The sequence below is a fragment of the Peromyscus leucopus genome, chromosome 4 (genome assembly GCF_004664715.2).
Source record: "Peromyscus leucopus breed LL Stock chromosome 4, UCI_PerLeu_2.1, whole genome shotgun sequence".
Classification (NCBI taxonomy): domain Eukaryota; kingdom Metazoa; phylum Chordata; class Mammalia; order Rodentia; family Cricetidae; genus Peromyscus; species Peromyscus leucopus.
The window spans coordinates 146756924-146778885 of NC_051066.1; the positions used below are offsets into that span (position 1 = coordinate 146756924).

General features: G+C 42.9%; 1 protein-coding gene across 7 annotated transcripts in view; it reads left to right on the forward strand.

Moving 5' to 3' along the window:
- The first annotated feature begins 1292 nt into the window (after positions 1-1292).
- The window catches only part of Myt1 (myelin transcription factor 1), a 68496-nt gene continuing 47826 nt past the window's right edge, over positions 1293-21962 (forward strand). For 3 of the 7 annotated variants that reach the window (XM_037205517.1, XM_037205519.1, XM_037205518.1), the window contains exons 1-2: positions 1293-1392; positions 21131-21231. In XM_037205517.1, coding sequence (XP_037061412.1) covers positions 1368-1392; positions 21131-21231 — 126 coding nt within the window. In that variant the 5' untranslated portion in view covers positions 1293-1367. Of the gene's footprint in view, positions 1393-4933; positions 5282-5315; positions 5743-21130; positions 21232-21962 lie in introns of those variants that run through there. The other 4 variants (XM_028885189.2, XM_028885191.2, XM_037205520.1 and 1 more) reach the window with 2 other exon arrangements.

Here is a 21962-nt window from a genome sequence, read left to right on the forward strand (position 1 = left end):
TCCCCATTTTTCCTTTGCTCCACACTCCCTTCCTGTTCCCTGCTTCTCCTCCTTTTTCTACTTCTTCTTGTCCCCCGTTTCACCTCTCAATTTTCTCTCTCCTTCCTTGCCCTACTCTCTGTATCCCAATTTCTATTCTGCCCCCGCTGTTCCCAACCCTCGTGTTTCCTCTTGCCTCACATACTTATTACTTCAATTTTATCCCTTTTCTCTCTACTCACCTCATTGCCCCATTTCTTCCCTGACTCCAATTTCCTTCCTGTCTCTCCCCATGCTCTCTATTCTCCCCCCACCCCTACCTCTCCTTCTTTTTTCTACCTGGCACTTCAGCAAGCTTCAGCACTCCTCACTCACTCTCTTCTCTGAGTGACACAACACACCTTTGTTTACAGACCCACCCCTGCTCTAAGTTCAGACCTGCAGCCTATGCCTAGCTTGTCATCATCTCTCTGTGACCAACAGGCATCTAGATATCCACAGAAAGCCATAAATTTCTGTCCTGTTCAACACATGGCACCACCCAGAAACCTTAGGATGCCCCAGAGCCCCTGTCATCCTGGCCCTTCCCGCAGAGCATCTGCCACTTGAGTGGGATCATTACCTCCTGCCTCTCTAAGCGTTCCTGGCTGCCCACTGCCTGCCCATTTTCCTTCACTTTGGATGTAGGCATTAAGTTTGCTTGAGGTCCCAGGGTATGAGGGGCAGGCTCAGACTGCATCTGCCTCCAGAACTCTGAATAAACCTCTCACTTCATCCTCATTTTAGACAGTGCCCCTGAATGGAAGTGACCAGACTGGTCTTAGCCATAAGCTGGGAGAGAAGAGCTTAGGGATATCATCACCCTGGTGCCTACCTAAATAATTGCTTCCTCAGTATTGGGGAGCCTAGAGAGTACCAGTTGTGTCCAAGTTGATCATTCCAAAGGGTCTCAGTGGCTATTCTGTACATAGGGTAATGTAGAGGACTCATCCCTGAAAAGGCCTGCTCTTCCTCCCACTTGCTGACTTGTTCCCACCAGGCTGCAGGCTTGATCTAGTTTGACAGCCCAATTCTAGCCATATCTCCTCCCTCACTGTTGGTCTTTAGTATAGGGAGGGGCTATCTTTGCCTCTCCTACTCCCCCCCCCCCATGCTCTGGCCCTGCAGGCGGGGTCCATTGTCTGGGCCTGAAGCCCATTGTGTGTGGAAGGGCGCCTCATTGGCAGGCAGCCGGCATCAATTTGTGATTATGTGCTCTCTGTCTTGATTGGCTGGTTGTAGTCTGGGCTCCCAGAGTCCTGGGACACAGAAGTTTGTGCAGCAACTTTTTCCAGTATGAAGTGACTTGTATCCAGGCTCCAGAGAAGAGGTTCATCCATCTGGCCAGGATGACACTCTGCGGGAGCTTCCTGGGTGCGTACCATTCCCCAGTCCCTTGCACCCCTTTCCATGCTGTTCATAGTTCTGCCAGGATGCCCTGCCAGTCCTCAGTGCTCTTTTCTGGGCAGCCGAGAAAGTGATAGACATGCACTCCTCTTGAATGCCAGCCAGGGACCCTGGGGACAGCTTGGGTAGCTTTCAGCAGAAGTGCTGACAGCACAGAGCCCTGTGAAAGTCACACAGCTCACCCATGGTTGGAAGTGGGGTGAATGGTTGGTAGAGGGCCTCCTTGTACTTAAGTTTCTCTTTAGGTCTGCCGACTGGCCAAATGAGGGAGAGGGATTAGCAGCTCCTGACTCAGGAGGCTGGGAAAGTGGTGGTGGAGTGTGACTTCTCATGTCTTTGTGTGGGTGGTTGACATCTATACCAGTCTTCTTGCGTCTTCTGCTAGGCACACCCTAATCACACTCATAGTTTCAGTGCTTGAGTGTGCATGTGTGTGAGAGAGAGTCTCATAAACTGGTTGCCAAATGTTTGCGAGTGTGAGACAAGCACACAAAGTCAGCCTGGAGTGTGGGTAAAGTGGCTCCCAGTTTTGTTTGCTCCATCTGCCAGGGCCTGCCTGGGGCAGCACCCCCCAGCCCTCAGCTGTTCTATACAATATTAATGCTGACCATCTCGGCTGCGCACACAACGCCCTAATTGTCGCCGGCAGCATTAAGGCAGGCGCCCATCTGCGGGAAGCTTTCAGAAGGAAACAAGAAAACCTCACCCCCAGCTGGTCACTGGAGAAGGTGGTGCCAATTACAGATGCAGAAAGTTTAGAACAAAATTACTTGAAAGAGTTTTTATGAAGCAAATGAACTGACACTTGGAATGTCTGTGTGCAGATTTACACAAGTAATTACACCTTATTTGAAATGATCCTACCAGTTAAGCAACAATTAAGTCTGCTCTCCCAGTGCACACAAAGCACTTTCTGAGTGAGCCTGCAGCAGTCATAGTTTAGTTTTTCAAATCGCTCCTTCTCTTCCTGTGAGAAGTCTGTGGACCCACCAACCAGCAGAAATTGTTTACCTGTAGATCTTCCCAAACTTAAAAAGGCTTGTGCAACCTGCCTGCAGACTTTTATGAAATAAAACTTAAAGGTACAGTGTGCTATTGTAAAAAATGTTTTATGATTCTTAAAATTTTTGACAAAATTTAATCCTATGTAATGAAGAAAAGGTTTTAGATTATACCTTGATGTTGTCACAAGCAGGAGCTGTTTGAGTTGGGAGTATAATTTTGGAATTGCTTAGTCTTGCTAGGAGTACTGGCAACTGGGGATCTAGTGCATACTCCAGGCTTTGGCGAGTAGAGAACAAAGGCCAGCTCCGTGGGGGTGGGGTGGGGGTGGGGGTGTAGCGCTGTCCAGAGTGCTGATCAGCCTTCGGCACGCCTCCACTTTCACTCAGTTTATTTCAGGGCTGAAGGGAGGTAATCAAACCCAAGACTTAGCGAAATTCTCTACTCTGCTTCTTTTCTGAGAGCCTCCCCCATACACACCTTGTTCTCTCAACACTGTCAGACAAAGATCTTGAACCTTTACTCCTCAAAACAACTGGAAAACAATTCTAACTTACTGGTTCGGCTGCCAGTCCTGGGCTCTGACTGGCTACTGATTTGAGATTTCCTTGCATATTCAAAGTGCAGCCCCAGGCAGGGTCTGGAGCATATTCTAGTCCACTGAGCTAAAATCTTGAAGCCTGTGTATGCTCAAAGACTAGGAGATGCTAACAAACTGAGGTTTGTGCAAAAACACTTTCCATTCCCTCAGAAAATAATGATGCCCTACAAGGACTTTTTGTTGCACATATTGGCTTCTCCCTTTTGTCTTCTCTGTTTTGTGTTATTTCTTAAGTTTAACTATCACATATCTGAATTAAATGGCTTCTCTGGAGTCTTCAATATTACTGGGTAGTAAGGTTAATTCATCATGGGCCCTCCCTTCTATCCCACCTTCTCCTGGAACAATGACACATAGTGCCACCCTAAGCCTGCATTCTGCCGATAAGACTTTAATAGAATTTCTGAATGCCAAAGGTTTGGGATGTAAAATATCCAGCTCTGACAGCTTGTCCAAAAGAGATAGAGGTGGCTTTTCAGGAGTGCTCTCAGCCAAATGTGTTCTTTTATGCTAATGGATATGAGTTCATGAAAGAATAGGAAAATGGTGGGCAATCACTGTAGGAGTCTCAAATGTTCTCCCTGGGCTAATAAATATTTCATCTTGTTTGACCACTGCAGACTTGCATTTGTTTCCTTTCTGCTTGATCTAAATAAATGCCCTGTATGCATTCTGTATTTAATTTGTATGTAAAGGAAATAACATACTTACTTGATTTTTTGAATGAAGCTCTTTAGTTTATGTATCATATAGAGAACTACATGGTAAAAATAATTGTTCACAAAAGAGAGGCTTCTGCTAACACTCCTGAAGGTCCTTACAACCTGCTCTCCTTGAGAAAGATAATATTCTTACTCTACCTTGCTCATATTTCTGGGACCCAAGCCTATCTATGATAATCAAGCAGGACATTGTGTTCCTGCACAACTTGCCAGGAAACAATATTTGTTTCCTATTAAAACCTGAAATACCTTCTGAGCTGTGCATGTTCTGTTTTCTAGTTGTAGTGGTGGTGTCTTCTCAGGGTCTCAATTTAGTTTTCATTCTTGTGTTTCCCAGTGCAGTTTCCAATACTGTGATTTTGATTTGTCAGTGCAAGGAAGAGTTTAGAGGGAACAAATGAGCACCCTGGATGTCTCTTGATGTTGTTTCTGTGTTCAGCCCTGAATGTGAGAAAAACCAAGAACTGGCAGACTAGGAAGTCGACAGGCAGGTTGCATTCCTAGGGTGTGTGTTCCAGAGGCTTCTCTTCTTGGTGATTTTTCAATAGTTCCTTGCAGAGAGTGAGTTTATGTTTTTAGGGTCAGGATAACAGTGCTTAGGGATTTCTTAGTATTCTTTGGGACATTTTTAGAATTTAAAACTTTAAAACAAAAAGAGAAAGTATGACAGTAGAAAAATATATTTTCTGCTCTGTTCTTTGTAAGTATACTTCACTGTTTTAATCTTTGGCCTTAGGTATCATTCATGAAAAAAAATCCACCTAAATTCCTGGTACTTCTGTATGCAGTAACACTCTTAGTTCATTTGAGAAATAAATTCTGCAATCTGTTTTTTAAGATGGAAGGTTGTATTCTTAACCACCAATAAATATTGTAAAGCACTTTCGCCAGAGCCATGCTAACCCAGGGCATCTGTCATTCCGGTCGCTGCTATTAGGAATTATTGGACTGAACCACTTGCAGAGAAAGAAGAGGGGAGTGAACATGGTTGGCATAAAGCTTCTTGATCTTTTGTGTGTTTTACATTTGAGAAAACCCAATCTTGCTGCATATTGATTATAGATCTATTTAGGCAGATATGGGCATCTTCTACTGGTGAAGCTCTGACCAGTGTACGGGAAGTCTACTGGTTTGGAGCACCTCTCACCTTCAATTTGGCAGATCCATCTTTCTGATGTTATACTGTAAATTTATTTCACCTCAGAGAGTAAACAGATATATTGGAGCCCCAAGGGTTCATGGGTAGCGTATTTACAAAGGAGCCTCCTCCGCCAGCCCGTGCCACCGCTGCTAATGAGAGCGGTCATTAAGTAAATGAGACATCGCCTTTAGCTGGCTTAGGAGTTCGCACACTGAGGGGAGAAGATATTTAATTGAAACCCACACACAGGCTTCCCCACACGTGACTGCGGTGAGGGAGGCAGCTGCCTTCCCCTCCCCCGTCCTCCCCCCACACCCCCCCCATGTAAATTTCATGATTGCTTTCCGTGATGTCATTTTGAAAGAGGACAGACAATAGCTGTGGGGAAAGGTAAGTCAATGTTATGTTCTTTCGCTGACAAAGGCAGATACTCAGGGCTTAGCTTTTCCCCTTGGACAGAGACGGGGAGGGCTAGAGCAGAGAGGATTTCTAAGAAGGCTCTCTTTGCAGAAAAAGCAGGTTGGGGGATGTCTTTTTAAATTGTCCTGAAGGACAGGGCTTTCTTCTCCCGATCTGCCTGGGCTCTGTGTTCCTCTTCTTTCTCTGTCCTTCCTGCATTTCTGAGATTCTCATGGACATGTTGTATGCCAGACAGAAAAGGCATTAGGGACAGAGGACATTGTGGATCAAGACAAGAAACTTTATCTGTATTTCTGGAAAAGGAACACAGATGTGCCTGGGCCATAGGACCCAGAAGCTCTGTGTCCAGGAAGGATGCTGACCCCATAAGCAGATCATATCTGAAGCAGGGACTTGGAGCTTGGCTGTTTCTGGTGGGACACACATCCCAGGTACTTAGCAGAGATGATTCTGGGAGCATTTTGTCTTCCTGTCACATCATTCCAAACTTCAGGAGCAATACCCAGGATGCATGTGTCTGTGGGATCCATGGGTAGCATTTGGTGTTACTGTTCTTCTCAGTTCTTCCTTGCGTGTTTTTGTTTGTTTGGGTATATGGTTGTTTGTGGTGCCAGTGTAACTGGATTTTCATATTTAAAAACAGGAAGTCAGTTTGAGCTTTGAACTCAGTGATGGCATTATACATAAGTGTGTTCTGGAAGCATAGACTTGGCTCTGTTCATGAGATTTATATTCTTTTTGAATCAGGAAAATAAACAAGTATAGGGAAGTTTGCATGTCAGTGCTGTTGCTGTTCATTGCCTGCTCCTTTGAGTCACAGAGGCTTGTCTCAACATCACCTTTAAATCAGTGGACATCATTTTCTGATAAAATTGGTTGCTTGATTTCTGAAATAAAGCATCTGAGAAGTGACTTGAAGATTACATGTGTTTGGTCTTGAGACATCAAACTGTGTAGCTGTAATAATAATAATAATAATAATAATAATAATAATAATAAACAGTAATGATGATTTAATTGTCATTTTGAGAGAGGGAAAGGATGAATTTTATCCCAATGTTTTAAAAAGAAAAATCCTAGTCCTGAGGATATCTCTGAGGCTAGTGGCCAAGTGAACAAAAACAGGAAGGTGTTGAGGCAAACTTGAGAGGGAAGCCTCTAATTGGTACTAAGGGGATATGCTAGTTCCTCTGAGGTGCCAACAGTGTAGGGTGTTGGGCCCTTACCTGGCAAGTTGTGGGGACTCCCCTCAGCCCCAGGCTCCTTGCCACTAGGACTCCTTCCTACTGGCCTTTGGCTGTGATTATCACCTTAGTTCATATGGCTGTGTTAACTAGCAATAAACAAAAGAACGGAAAGCAAAGATTACAGTCTTATGCACCCAGTGGGATGCTGCTGTCAATTGAGACATGGCCCTACCCCTCCCCAAATTGTGTTCCTTGTGCAGAAGAGGGCAGGTTGAGTCAGTTTACTTTAAAAAAGAAAGAAGCAGCTTCATGGAATCATTTGTAGGAAGGAAGGAAGGAAGGAAGGATACCTTATTCCCAGGCACTTTGGTGGTGCTGGACTTCAAGGAATTTGTTGATTCAGAAGCCTGAGCAATAATATCCTTCAAGAGTTCAAGAATATGTTAGCCTTTTCATCCTGGATCAACATGCTTTCCATGCTCTTTGGACTATAGAACCCAGATTTAGTCCTAGGAGTTCCTCCAGGACAGGGGACTGCTTCTGTTTGAAGAGCAAATGAGGGTATTGCCTGTGAGCCTCAGGGTAACCCCAGATCTTATGCTATTGTCTTAAACTCATAATGAAAGCCTGCTCTGAGAAGACCTTCCTCACTTTTGGAACTACAAAGTTTTTCTGTGTTGGTATTGTGATAGCTTCTGCTTGAACACTTGTGAGTGTTCAGAGATGTCAGGAAGGACTGGCAGGGTGTGCTGGCATGGAAGTGCAGGCTTGACTGCTGTGGACACTGACTTGTACACTGGTTGCAGCGTTAACTTGGTGCTGCCTGGACCTCTCACTGCCTCTATTTGGAACTCTGATCCTCCTTTAGTCCTGGTTATCAAATGTGCAGAAAATAGTAAGGGTGATATTGTATATGAGCATGTGGCATGGGGTAGAGGAGGCTAATGCCAGCCATGTAGAAAGATTGGCTCAGAACTCAGCAGGCCACATCTGGCATGGCCCAGCCCAGCAATAGCTGGACTGCTTGGAATGTTGGTTTGTATGACCCAGCCCTGAGTGAACACAATAGGCAAGGTGCCTACAGATTGACAAAGTGCCAGGAAGCTATTAGGCTTCCAATAGCTGCTCACTGGAAGCAAGCAGATTGTTAGGGAATGAGTCCTTCCTGGATAAATTCATGTGAAGGGCACCTATACTTTGGAAAAATAGGTTATTTAGGATAGAGCAATCCTACTGCCTGGGCTGGAGGTAGGGGTGGGTTCAAGAGCAGCCAGAACATCTTGGTCAACAGTAGACCCAGAGTGATCTGAGGCAGGGAGTTGAGAGTGGCAGAGGAGGCTGCTTCTGGTGGTCCTGGCTCATGGGTACTCTGGGCACTGGTACATTACTCAGGTATCTTGCTCTCTGTTATCCTAATCCTAGAAAACCAGTGCAGAGCTGTTGTTTGTTGGCTTTTCTCTGTGGAGCCCTGAGCAGATACTTCTTTCTTGCCTCTATTGCTGGAAGCCTTCTTGTCTTAGGACTGCCTTTCTGCTTTTCATTGAACTTATTCACAAGTAATCAAAAGTTCATTGGTTACAGACATAATTTTAACTGGAATTTTGTAGTCTGAATTTATAGGAAAAACATTTTTTGAGGGCAGCATAAGGAGGTTTTTGAGGGGAAGATTTAGCTCAGTGGAAGAGCACTTGCCTAGCAAGTACAATATCCTAGGTTTGATACCCAGATCAGAGGGTGGAAAAAGCTAGGAGATTGAAGGACTAGGGTTGTGGCTCAATTGTCAGAATGCTTGCCTAGCATGTATGAAGCGCTGGGTTTGATCCTCAGTACTGCATAAACTGGATATGGTGGCACACACCTGTAATCCCAGTACTTGGAAACTAGAGAAAAGAAGATCAGAAATTCATGGTTATCCTTGACTTTATAGTAAATTTGAGTATAGGATATATGAGACATTGTTTCAAAAAAGAAAAAAAGAAATAAAAATGCTGACTTTCTCTGAAAGGAAGAGAGTAGCCGCTGTTGCTGTCCCCAGATTTTCTGCTTTCTGTATACTCCACAGACTGTCTACTGCTCAACTGAGAGCAGTTTCTAGGGGTCCAGGTAGAAGGTTCTGTTACAATCACTTTAGGTTCTTGCATATTTTGTGTTCTCCATATAATGTTAAATTTCCCCAAATACCACTTAAAAACCCAAATAAAACTTGAATTAAAATGTTTGATTTCAGGCTTTTGTCAAGCTTCTGTTCTTAGAACCCACACAATGCAGTTTTTACTCACCTCTTCTTTTAGTTAATGCCTTTAGGAGTGACTGATTTTCTTCTAAGAAGACCAACTTCATCTATTGCTTCATCTTTTTTTTCATTTAAAAAAAATTCAATGTTGTTTTAATAAGAAGTAATGAGTACAACAATGTTATTTTAATAAGAAGTAATGAATGAGTACAGAAGACATTTTATTTTATTTTACTATTTTTTTAATGTTTTATATGTATGGATATTTTGCCTACTTGTATGTCTATGTTCCACATGCATGTCTAGTTTGTAGAATTCAGAAGAGGGCATCAGATCCTCTAGTCTTGGAGCTACGGACAGTTGTAAGCTGCCATATGGGTACAGGGAATAGAATCCCAGTCCTCTGGAAGAGCAGCCAGTGCTCTTAACTCCTGAGCCATCCCTCCAGCTCCTTTTTTTTTTTTTTTTTTTGGTTTTGTGAGACATGGTCTATGTAGTCCTAGCTGTCCTGGAAATCACTATGTAGACACCTTGAAGTCACAGAGGTCTGTTTATCTCTGCCTCCTGAGTGCTGGGATTGAAGGCATATACCACCATGCCTGGTTCAGAAAACATTTTAATCTGCTCAGCCAGAACATCTGCTTGGTCTGTATTAGACCCACTTTTAGAAATAGGAGAGTTTGTCAGATATAGTCTTGGGGTCTTATGACACCCCTGATCTTCTGAGAGTCTCTGCAAAGTAGCTTGCCTTATCTTCAAGAATATGGTTTTGTGTAGAGGCAATGATGAGCTGGGTTTGGGTTTGTATAGATGCATCCAGGGAGAATTGAGTCCATGTGGGACTGTGATCTGGGAACATTGCCTGTGCCATAAAAGTGAAAGTAGACAGGTTTTTGGAAGGTTAGTGTGAATATGCAGAGGCCACCTAGGGTCACATTGAGCAAGATGGCTGTGCATAGACTCATTGTTAACCCCTCATACTGGACATCATTTTCTTTGCCAGTCAGTTCCTCAAGAGACAAGGCTAATGGAAGTTTTGACATATTTGTGTTTTCTCCAAAACTTTCTGTTGGCATCTGTACTGAGCATTTGTGTCCTGTTTGGAAAATTATTACCCACTTTCCATAGTGCTAAGCCTAAAAATTTGCAGTAGAGATGTCACTTTAGGGCATGATGGTAAGGCTGTGGGCAGGATGTAGCTGCCTGGGCTTGCACTTCTTTAGCCAAATTTGAATTTGAGAAGAGGTCTTAGAATTAGAGAAACTGGGATGGAAGGAGGAAAATGAGGCTATTTTTAAAACTATTACCTCCTAGGTCTTCAAGGCAAGGAAGAGAAGAGATAGAGCCTGCTCCTTTCTGAGCTAGACTGCTCTGGTATTCCTGGGTAAGAATTCCACTTTAGATACAGCTGCCTATTTGATCTTAGAGCCAGGACATCCTTTGAGATATCACTAGCATGTGTAGTTCTGAACTCAATCTGCCTCTGTCCTGCAGAAAAGAGCAGGGCCTATACTTGGCTTCAGAGTTCACATAGCAAGTCTATTTTTACTTGGTTTGAAAAGGTGTTTCTGGTCATGACTCAGTGAGACTAGCTATCAGCCTGACCATCTACCACCTGCTTTCCTAACCTATCCAACTCTTCAGGGGAAACTGCAGGCATTTCCCCTGGTGTTGTCCACAACCCACAGCCTCGCCTGATCAAGGCGTCAATCAGGAATAAGTTCTAAAGTGCCTCTGAGTAAGTTGGTTGTGCTTGTTTCTTCTTCCTCTTAGCTTCTTCTTTAGCACATTTCCTGCTGCCCTAAGTGGTTTTTGGGAGCCACTTCTTTCTAGAATCTCCACCTTTACTGTTCTGGGTAGCTTTTGCATGGTGACGGTTGAAGCTCCAAGCAAGAGCATCTTGAGTTCTCTGCAGCCCAGTGCAGGTCAGGGCTGAGTGTGGAACTCTGCTTGAGACTGAGTGCATCAGAATAGTCCTACTGGTGTCTAGGCACTTTGTTGGGGCTGAAACCTGGCCACGTGGCCGTACCACTATCACAGCCACTGATGGGTAAAAGCAGTGTGACACTGTCTATTTGGAACACTGCTGCCTAGGTTGGACATCCTTCTTTTCTGCTGGCAGCCTCCAATGACATGCCGCCTGAAAAGCCAGTACTGTGATTAGGTTTGAAAAGTCATTATTACTGCAGAGCTGTTTAGCTGTTGTTTTTGCAGCATTGGTAAGGTTAAAAGAAATAATGATAATAATATAAGAAAGACTCAGCCATAGTAACTGTCTGCAACATGCTATTTGCATTTTTAAGGAAACACTTCTTTGAGACAGCCTGGGTGAAAGGTCACTATTTGCATATAAATGAAAAAGAAAGTGTGTGATGTTGGAAGTTACATCTGTATTATTTTCTCAGCAGTGAGCTTCTGTTGGAGAGATTAGGGGACATGGCTTGCATTTGGCTTTTATTGAATAGAGAAAGTACCAGAGAGGCTGATTTAGAAGCAAAATAATGAGAGAAATGTGCAAAGCTATAGAATTCCCGACTCCCCTGCTCCCACCTCTCTCTTCTCTCGTTTTTTCACCTGAACTCAGCAAAAGCAGGTCTGTCTGCGCCACTCAGCAAGTCTTCATTCTTCTCTTTGGATTCCAGTTTTATTAAAAAAAAAAAAAAGTCAGGAAAGAAAAAGCAAAACTTGCCCTGGTTTCCCTCTCAGCCCTGTTTGTTTCCTGCTAGAAGCTATTTTGTCCCTGGATCTGTCTGCTCCTACCTACCAAGGTTAGAGCCAGAAACATCTATTGTAACTGTATTCTTCCAGGGTTGGAAGGGTTGGAGAGGAAAGGGTTGCCGTTTTGGAGCTTCAGGGGCTCCAGGATGGATGTCAGGGAGACAAGGGTCCAAAAGCGTTTGTGTGGTTGGAGGCAGCCAGGCAACCTCCAGGAAATCCTTAGTTTCTAGGACCCCATCCTTCTCTTACACTTTCAGGTTACCATACTTTCCGGTCTGGGGGTGGTTTCTGGATTTTCACTAGGCCAGAAGCAGAGTTCCAAGCAGCAATTCAAAAAAAGACCAGAGGAGTTGGGCCTGTGCAGATTTGTGAGTCAGAGGCCAATACAGGGGGAGGGGCAAAGAAGGGCCTCCACAGAGGGCAGGTGCTTAAGGGGTTGGGTTGTGCCTAAAGACTCCCCTCTTGTCCTGCTTCAGTTTTACTTCTTCACAGAGGACTCTACTGATCACTTGTAACTTAAATTATTTTTTCTTATCCATGTTATTTAAATTTTTAGGTTTTTTGAAACAATTTCAAACCCATAGAAATGTTTCAAGTATAGAACAAAACCATTTCTTCTGACCCCCTTGAGAGTATGCTGCTAGGGATGCTGGCAGGTGTATCTTTCAGGGAAGACCCTGTTGTCTTTGCTGGCTTAGTTTTCAGATCCTTGAGGAGTATGCTGGATCCTATTGTCTTACCTTGGTCAGTCTGAAATAGGAATGACTTCCACAGTAAGTCTTTCATGATGATGAGCCTTCTGAAGAACACTGGAAGAATGCCCTTCAATTTGGGTTTGTTTGACATTGCCTGTGATTAAACTTAGGTTACATAAGAACACCAAAGTGAAATTCTTTTCTCTTTGCCTGACTCTCATGTTCCTTGTTCTGACATGCCAACTTTATACTCAATTCAGATGGGACATTCCAGTGGGTCCCCAATGTCACTCTTTTCCCTCTATAATTAATTAGTTTTTAGAAGGAAGCATTTAGACACTGTGGAGGCATCCTCTTCCCTTAGACTCTCAGTTTGTTAATTTTTGTCATTTTGTTTTTAAAGATTTATTACTTTATATGTTTTTATGAATATGAGTGTTTTATCTGCATGTACATCTGGACACTAGAAGAGGGTATCAGATCCTCTGGGACTACAATTATAGACAGTTGTGAACAAACATGTGAGTTCTGGGAATTGAACTCAGCATCTCTGGAAGAGCAGCCAATGCTCTTAACCACTAATCCACCCATTCAGCCACCTCTCCAGACCCCTCAGTTTGTTAATTTTTATCGGCATCTGAATAATTTCATCAGCCTTCCTTTAATGCTCAGGTCATTCCTAATTGGCCAGTCAGTGCATGCTCCTTACCTCCACCATTGTTTTCCTTTCTTAGAGCATTGTGCTAGAGAATAGATAATAGCCTGTGGTCCCAGTGCTGGGTTTAACTTAGTAGCCCACGGTAAAATGGTAGGGTTAGGTCATTATCTCTAGGGTCTAGTCTTCTTAGGGCCCCAGGGAGTTGTTCCCAACATCTAAAGTGAGCTGTGACCAGCTTTGTGGCCTTTATATTATTTATTATTTTACTTGATTTTTCCTGCTGTGCCTTAACCTTAAAGAGGAAGGTGAAGGATTGAGATAAAAGGTAGGAAGTTTTTCACCTTTAGAACAGCAAGATATAAGCTTATACCTAACTCTAGGGTTCAGCTGCCCAGCCTTGCTCTGCAGAACAACTTAAGAATGGCTTGGGACTTCAGGCAGGGACTGCATAGGCAGGTGCAGGGATACTGCTGTATGCCTTGTTGATCATCAGGCATGATTGTCCAACCTTCTGCTCAGATACAGATTAACTACTGATGTACCCTGACACTGCTTTGGCAGAAACAGAAGAGCATCTCATCTGTAACTATCTGGGTCATGGGACTTCCTGGCTTGCAGAAGCAGCTGTCTCCCTTGGCTCATGTTGACTGCATGAAGCTACAACTGTCCCTGGGCAAGGAACAGGATAGGCAGGCTTCACCTGTTCTCTATGGCCCAGTCCACAGCACTTCTATATAATCATCTTTTCCCTGAATCCCTAGTCTAGCATTCCCTGGGTTATTATGGATTAAGATGAATCTGGACATAAGTTCTCAGGCCTAGGATAGAAAAACAAAGGTGGCATGCTGGAACTTTTGCATTGTACAGCAGCCCACAGAGGTAGTTGTTGGCATGTCTTCAAGACCTGGGACTCACACACCTATGAGAGGAAGTTTATCTCTTCTGGGCAGTTCCTATTGTCACAATGCTATTTTTTTTAAAAAAAGATTTATTTATTTTTTTTTATGTGTAAGCTTGTATGTATGTGCCCCATGTACATGTCTGGTGCCTGCAGAGGCCAGAAGAGGATTTTAGACCCACCTGTAACAGGAGTTAGGGATGACTATGAACTTCCATGTGGGTACTGAGAACTGAACCTGGGTCCTTTGTAAGATCAGCAAGAGATTTTAACCACTAAACTGTCTCTCCAGCACCCAGAATATTATTTTTTGATGTAAACATCCACTCAATAATTCTACTGAAGTGAATCTAGAATCTTCTCCTTTAGGCAGCCTCATACTGAAATTTGAATCTCTACCCTATCTTTTAAGTTCACTCTGTAAGATGCTGGAATGAGTTCCTTCCATATATTTTACTCTCAGGGGTGTGGCAGCACATAAGACTCTGTAAATGGTGTCTTCCTCCCCTGACCAGGTAGAAAGCCAGTGTTTACAAGCCTGTCTCCTGTTGTGAGTCTACTCTGAGATTGTATATGTGTGTGCAAGTCCTGCTTGGGACACTTGTATGCATCACTGACTTTTTTTTTTTTTAAATAGCAGTTTTATTAGAATATAATTTTGTTTTTGTTTTTCTAGAAAGGATTTCTTGGTGTAGTCCTGGCTGTCTGGAAGTCACTCTGTAGACCAGATTGACCTCAAACTCAGAGTTCTGCCTCCCTCTGCCTCCTGAGTGCTGGGATCAAAGATGTGTGCCACCATGCCTGGCCTGAAATGTAATTTCGTGTAACTCCAGTTCACTTATTAGACCTATTTAAATCAGTGATATTAGCAGATTTATAGAGTTGTGCATCCATCACCACAATCTAATTTTAGAACACTTTTATTATCCCAAAGAGAAACCTTTTACCATAAGCAGTTTATTCCTGCTTGTACCTCTCCTCTTAGTCCCAGGCCACTATGGGTCTTTTCTGACACTATGGACTTGCCTATTCTGGACATGTGTTTTTTGTGTCTGACTTCTTTTAGTGATCATTTTTTAAAGATTTGTCTACTTGTAGAGTATACGAGCACACCATTCTTTTTTATTGACAAATGCCATGTGATCGTATTTTGCATTATTCATTTCTCTTGGGTAGATATTGTCTTTGTCACTGTTCTATTGTTGTGAAGAGACACCATGACCAAGGCAACTCTTATGAAAGAAAACATTTAATTTGAAGTTTACTTGCAGTTTTAGAGGTTAAGCCCATTATTATCATGGCAAGGAGTATGGTGACATAAAATTAGGTGCTAGAGTAGTAGCTGAGAGCTACATCCTAATCTGTAGGCAAAGAGGGAGGGCCTAGGCCTGGCATGGGCTTTTGAAACCTCAAAGTCCACCCCAGTGACACATTTCCTTCAACAATGCCATATCTCTTAATCTTTCTAATCCTTTCAAATAGTGCCACTCTCTGGTGACTAAGCATTCAAATCTATGAGCCTACGGTGGTTATTCTTAGACAAACCACCATAGATATCTAGGAATAGAATTGTTGGGTTAGATGGTAATATATTTTACATCTTGATAATTGAAGTTGGAGAGATGGCTCAGTAATTTAGAGCACTTGTTACTCTTGCAAAGGACCTGGGTTAGGTCTCTAGAACTCATATGGTAGCTTACAACCATTCCTAACTCAAGTTCCAGGGAATCTGATGCACTGTTCTGAACTCTGTGGGCACCAGGCATGTACACAGTGCACAGATATACATGCAGGTAAAATACTCATACACATAAAATAAAAAATAAATCTTAAAAAAAATGCCTTGAGAATTACCAGAATATTTTCAAAGTGACTGCTATGTTACATGTCCATCAGCAACAATGGAGATTCCAGTTTCTACAGATCATAACTTATACTTGTCTGGTTTTAGATTTGTTCTAACCATCTTAGTGAGAATGAAGTGATATCCTCACAGTTGATTTGCATTTAATTTATGACTCAATGCTGAGGTCTTTTTATATGTTTATTATCCATTTATATAGTCTTTGGAGAAATGTCTTTTCAAATTCTTTGAATATTTAAGTAGTTCATTTGTCTTATTAAAGAGTTGTAAGAGTTTTTTATTTTCAGCACAAATCCTTTATCAAATATGTGATTTGCAAGCATCTTCTTGCAGTCTAGGAGAATTTTTTTTGACAATATTATTTGGAGACATACATTGATGAAACTTGTTTTAGTTAGAGTTTTTTTTTTTTGTTGTTGTTGTGATAAAACACCATGACCAAAAGCAGCTTGGGAAGAAAAGGGTTTGTTTCATCTTACAACACTTCAGGTTATATCACATCACTGAGAGAAATCAGGGCAGAAACCCAAAACAGGAACCAGGAGACAAGAACCGAAACAGAGGCCATGGAAGAGTGCTGCTTACTAGCTTGCTTCCCATGGTTTGCTCAGTCTGCTTTTTTATATACCCCAGTACCACCTGTCCAGAAGTGGCCCCTTGCACAATGGTCTGGACCCTTGCACATCAATCACAAATTAAGTGACTGTTCCACAGGCTTGCCTACAGGCGAGTCTTATGGAGGCATCTTCTTGATTGTGGTTCCCTCCTCTCAGATAACACTAGCTTATGTCAAGTTGACAAAAAACTAGCCAGAAAAAGTCCAATATATATCAATTAAAATTTTATTTATTTTTATTTTATATGTATGGATGTTTTGTCTGCATGTGTCTGTGCAGCTGGTGTATGCAGTGCTTAAAGAGGCCAGAAGAGGACATCAGATCCTCTGACACTGAAGTTACAGATGGTTGTTAGCTGCCATGTGGATGCTGGAAATGGAACCCAGATACTTGCAAGAATAGCAAGTAATCTTAACCACTGAGTCATCTCTTCAGACCTATAATTTTTTTTTGAGACTTGATTTTCCTATGCTGTCCAAGATGGTCTTGAACTTGTGATTTTCCTGCCTCAGCCTTCACAGTGTTAGGATATAAGCATGTGCCGCCATGCATGATTTTGGTTTATTACTTTAGTGTTGTATACAATAAATAAGCCATTGTCTAATCCAAAGTCAAGAGGGTTTTCTAAAAATTTTAGTATTATAGATAGATCTGTGATATATTGTGAGTTGCATTTTTTTTTTTGCACTGTATAACATCTAGCTTCATTCTATTGGATGCCAGTTGTCTCAGTACATTTGTTAAAAAAGATTATTCTTCCCACTAAATGATTCAAGTGCCATTGTTGAATATATGTTGATAAAAATACAAAGTTTACTTTTGTACCTTTGAGTCTATCTCATTTATCTGCATGTCCTTTTTGTGTGGATACTCGGACTCTATTATCTTGTTAAATCTAGTCTTATGGTAAGTTTTGAAACAGAGAAGTATGAGGTCTCCAACTTTGTTCTTTAAAATTTTGTTTTGGCCACTCTATATTCCCTGAATTGCCATGTGAATTTTATATTCATTTTTTTATTTTTACAAACAAACTAACAAAAACAAACATACATAAAATACATCTGGAGAGATCAGAAGCAATCCCATTGAGATCCAGAAAGCTTTGGTCACATGGGCAGCAGCAGATTTTGTGGACAGAGAGAGAGGGGGATAGAAGAGGGCTTCTGAAGTCTGTCTGGGAGACCAGGAGAGGCTGGCCATGCAGGAGCATCACATGTCTTTGGAGGCACACAGTCTCTGTTTGGGAAGGGTGTAACAGGGAAAGGAGTGAGGTACAGACCAACTGTGCTTTACACATTCTGCCTCAGCCTGCTGAAGAGTGGAAAAAAAAGGTTCAATGCTTCAGAGGAATGGGTGGCAATGATACTACTAGGATCCCCCAGTCAATAGTCAGGTGGACTGATGTACTCAGCTGGGAACCAGGCCCTCCAATAGGAGATGGAAGGGCCAAAGGGGTTTCCTTAAAGAGAGGGTTCCCTTAGTAGGTTCCCCCAGTAAATCTGTTGTGGTCCTCAGAGGAACAAGCTCTGCAGGTGACTTGTCTTGAGTCAAGGTGATCCAAGAAAAATCAAAGAGGTCCTATCTTCCATGAGGCTGTACAGTGGGGTACCAGGGTCCAAAACCTGAGACAGGAAGCAGCAGGTCAGTTTTTGTGCTCTTCCCAGGAATGATGCTCCCAGGTCTGGGTCTACAATACAGCTGAGCAGAAGGTTGTAGGCCCCATCATCTAGAGGATAACTGGGCTGTGTTTGTGTTCTGACCTCCTAGCTTGTATGGGAGTCTTGGTCTTGTGAAGGATAACTGCCTTCCTTGTGGCTCAGGCTAAGCAGGCCCTGATTGCTTTGCTGAGTTTGTTTGTTCCACAGAATCCTGTAACTGTGGATCTGAGACTACTGTGGGACAAACACAGAGGTCGTGGTCAGCATGGAGAGCTCAAGGTCTCCAACAGAGATTACAATCAACACCCTACCTCGGCCACAGCGTGCTGTTTTCTGAGCAGTGTGTTCTCTGATATGGAGGCTGTTTATATAGAGAGATAGGATTCAAATATGCTCACCAGAGACCTGAGAATCCCCAAAATGGTTTTGTTTGATCAAAACCTCTTCCTCAGTCAACTTCTGATGGTAACCGTTATGATGGCGCCAATACCAACGCTTCCCTCAAGCATCACTAAGGGCTCCTCCAAATGTTTCTCAATCTCTAAGTAACTACTTCCACTTTATGTACAAAGGTGTTAAGTATTAGAGGGCAAGGTGACCCTAGGGTCAGATCAGCATGAGCTATGGGCTTGATGGTACCACTGTGAATCTGTGGAAAGCACTGCTGATCTCCACACTCTTGGGCAGGGTTCTTCTCGGACTGATTGGTCCTGCATGCTGTTCAACTTAGTGTGGGGTATGGATTTTACAGAGTCTAGACAGTAGACTAAGGGCATATCATAGGGCAGGACCTGGCCATATGTAGGTCCCAGTGTGGATAAAGGGACCATAGCATAACCTCACACTGCTGACTTATTGTTGCAAGAAACTTCCTGGACAAAGGAAGCAAATTGTGTCATGCTGGTTTCAGGTTCTTTTATACGAAGTTCTGACTTGGGTGTCAGCATTTTGCTGAACTGTTTGCTCTAGGGGGTGTGAGGAAAGGCCTATATTCTGCTCTTATTCTGAGATGCTTATTGGCTTTGTTATCACTGATAGATAAGAACCACCCTTTAGGGTATGGATGATTTTAAGATCTTGGTACTTTGCTGTGCAGATGTGTTGTCTCAGGTTGACTTAAAACAGTAGTAGTTCTTGGGCTAAAGGTGATAGAGAATTCAAAGGGCTGATTTCCAAATTCTTAGAAAAGATGAGGTTGGAGAAGTGCAGCACACTGCTTATCTCTCATCATATAGAGCATTGGAGGTCCTCAGCATTTCCATATGTGAACTCACAGTTCAAGGAGAGGAAGGCATATGGTAGATATATGCAAGATGTGCCAAGTCCTATAGCTCACTGTTCCTTTGAAGACCTGTACCTTTGACAACTACATCTAATTCCTTCTTTGTCTTGGCTCATGAAGGGAATCTGAATTCTTTAAGGGGATGGAGATATTTACAAGAAAGAAGAGGGTGCTCTGGCTAAAATACAGGGTTACTGGGGCCAAGAGCTATAATTCTGAATGAAAACAGCATTGGGTATGCACTCCACTGAAAATATGGTGGGGAAGATAATGTTTATAATAACATGTACTTGATCTGCATTTAGCTAAATCTAAACATACTTCCAAGGAGAAGAAAGAAGAATGTAGAAATATTCATTTCCTGTTTTTATTGCTGGTTACTAATGATCTTCCTTTGAAACTCTACAGCATAGAAAGCAGGTTGTCATGGAGACAGGGAATGATGTTCGGAGAATAGGTACACAATGCATTTCTTTGTCATGTCCAGCTGATGTATTCAGCTTCTGCTTAGATGTGTGAATTAATGTGAATTATGAGAATTAAATATTAACTGTAGTCATTGCCTTGGAGAGAAGTAGAAACCAGGAGGAGAAAAGACACCAAAAACAAGCAATGAAGGCTGATGGGGCCCAGGGCAATGTTATCAGAGCTGATCAGGCCCAGTGGATGGGATTCACTTTCCTCAGTCAGCAAGTCAGCATGCTCTTGAGAAGTTGAATGACATAATGTGTGTTTATTAAGCAAATGGATCTGAGTTGCACATTCTTTTGGGATAATAATAGATGCAGTTATGATTGACCAATCACTCATTCATTGGTCAGCTAATTTTCAAAATTCCTCAATGCCAGCTTTTTTTTCAAGGTAGGTCTCATATGATTCACGCTAGTGCTCTTGCTTGGAATAGCCATGTATATGGATGTCTATACTTCGTGACACATGTGCAAAGTAGCCATCAGAGGTGAGACCACGGTGTAGAACCTCTGTGTCCAAAGTATAAGGGTTTCTTTTTTTCCCTGGAACAACCATGAGCCATGAATTTGTTTGTCTTTCTGATAGATTCCAGAGACTGTATAAATGCTATGTTAAAAAAGTATCCTATGGAACTAGAAAAAATCATCCTGAGTGAGGTAACCCAAACCCAGAAAGACAGTCATGGTATGTACTCACTCATAAGTGGATTCTAGATATAAAATAAAGAACAATCAGATCACAACCCATAGAACCATGGAGGCTATATATATATAGCATGGAGGTCCCTAGGACGACTGTGGCTTATAATAAATTTCGGTTTTACAGCCGGGCGGTGGTGGCGCACGCCTTTAATCCCAGCACTCGGGAGGCAGAGGCAGGCGGATCTCTGTGAGTTCGAGGCCAGCCTGGGCTACCAAGTGAGTCCCAGGAAAGGCGCAAAGCTACACAGAGAAACCCTGTCTCGAAAAACCAAAAAAAAAAAAAAAAAAAAAAATTTCGGTTTTACTCAATTACTGAAAAAAAAAATAGCCAAATGAATGGAAACACATGAACTATGAACCAAAGGCTGAGGGGCCCCCAGCTGGATCAGGCCCTCTGAATAGGTGAGACAGTTGATTGGCTTGATCTGTTTGGGAGGCATCTAGGCAGTGGGACCGAGTCCTGTGCTCATTGCATGAGTTGGCTGTTTGAAACCTGGGGCTTATGCAGGGACTCTTGGCTCAGTCTGGGAGGAAGGGACTGGACCTGCCTGGACTGAGTCTACCAGGTTGATCTCAGTCCTCGGGGGAGGCTTTGCCCTGGAGGAGGTGGGAATGGGGGGTGGGCTATGGGGAAGGGGAGGGGGTGGGAGTGGGGGAGAACAGGGGAACCTGTGGCTGATATGTAGAACTGAATGGTGTTGTAAAATAAAATAAAAGGAAAAAGAAAAAAAAAGAAAAAACAAGTATCCTGGATTTTTCTCTTTCTCTTCTTGGGTCTTCCTGGCTGACATTTGTTAGAGTTCCCTTTTCTGAACCTCTATTCTTTTAAACCCTCAGAAAATGAGTTCCGGGGCAAACTTCTGACCCAGAGGTGGACACAGGAAGACAAGACCAGCAGCTGCAGAACTGAGAAACATTTCCTGTGCAGATATAACAAGGTAAGAGCTTGTCCATGGGTGCTTCAGAGTCTAGATGGGGACCAAGGTCACCTAGTCATTTTTTTTTTTTTAGTTAGAGGAAAAAGAATGACTGAACAGATAAAACTTCATATGATGATAGATTCCCACCTTTCAGCCAGCTTCCCAACTTGTGTGTTCATACTTGGGCTCTGTCATGTATGTTGGCACCTGTTATTCATTTTCCCTTTCTGGGCCTGGGTGAGCTCAGAGTCTCCAGGGTTTGATAGTGAATTCTGATGCAGGGATCTATGAGGTCTGCTTATCTTTTATTTTTATCTTCATAAGTGTGGAAGATGATGCACCCCTCCTCATGCCTGCTCAGAAAGCATGATAGATGTGACACAGGGTCCCTGCTTCTCAGGGACACTCCTGAGCTTGGGGATAGTGTCTATGTTTATGACCATGGTTTTGGCCACCAACCTCCTAATTCTACAACTTCCCACTGACTTGCTCTGTCTAAGACCAGCTCTCCAGAGCAGGTGGCATCAAAACTGGGAGTCAAGGTAGAAAGAAGCATGGGACATCCATACCTGGAGGGCAGATGCTAACCTCTTTAAGAAATATTCTAGATGTACTTAGTTTATGCCTGTGAATGTTTTGCCTGCATGTATGCATGTGTACCATGTGCATGCCTGGTACTTGCAGAGGTTAGAAGAGGGCATTGGATCCCCTAGAACTGGAGTTACAGATGGTTGTGAGCCATGAAGTGA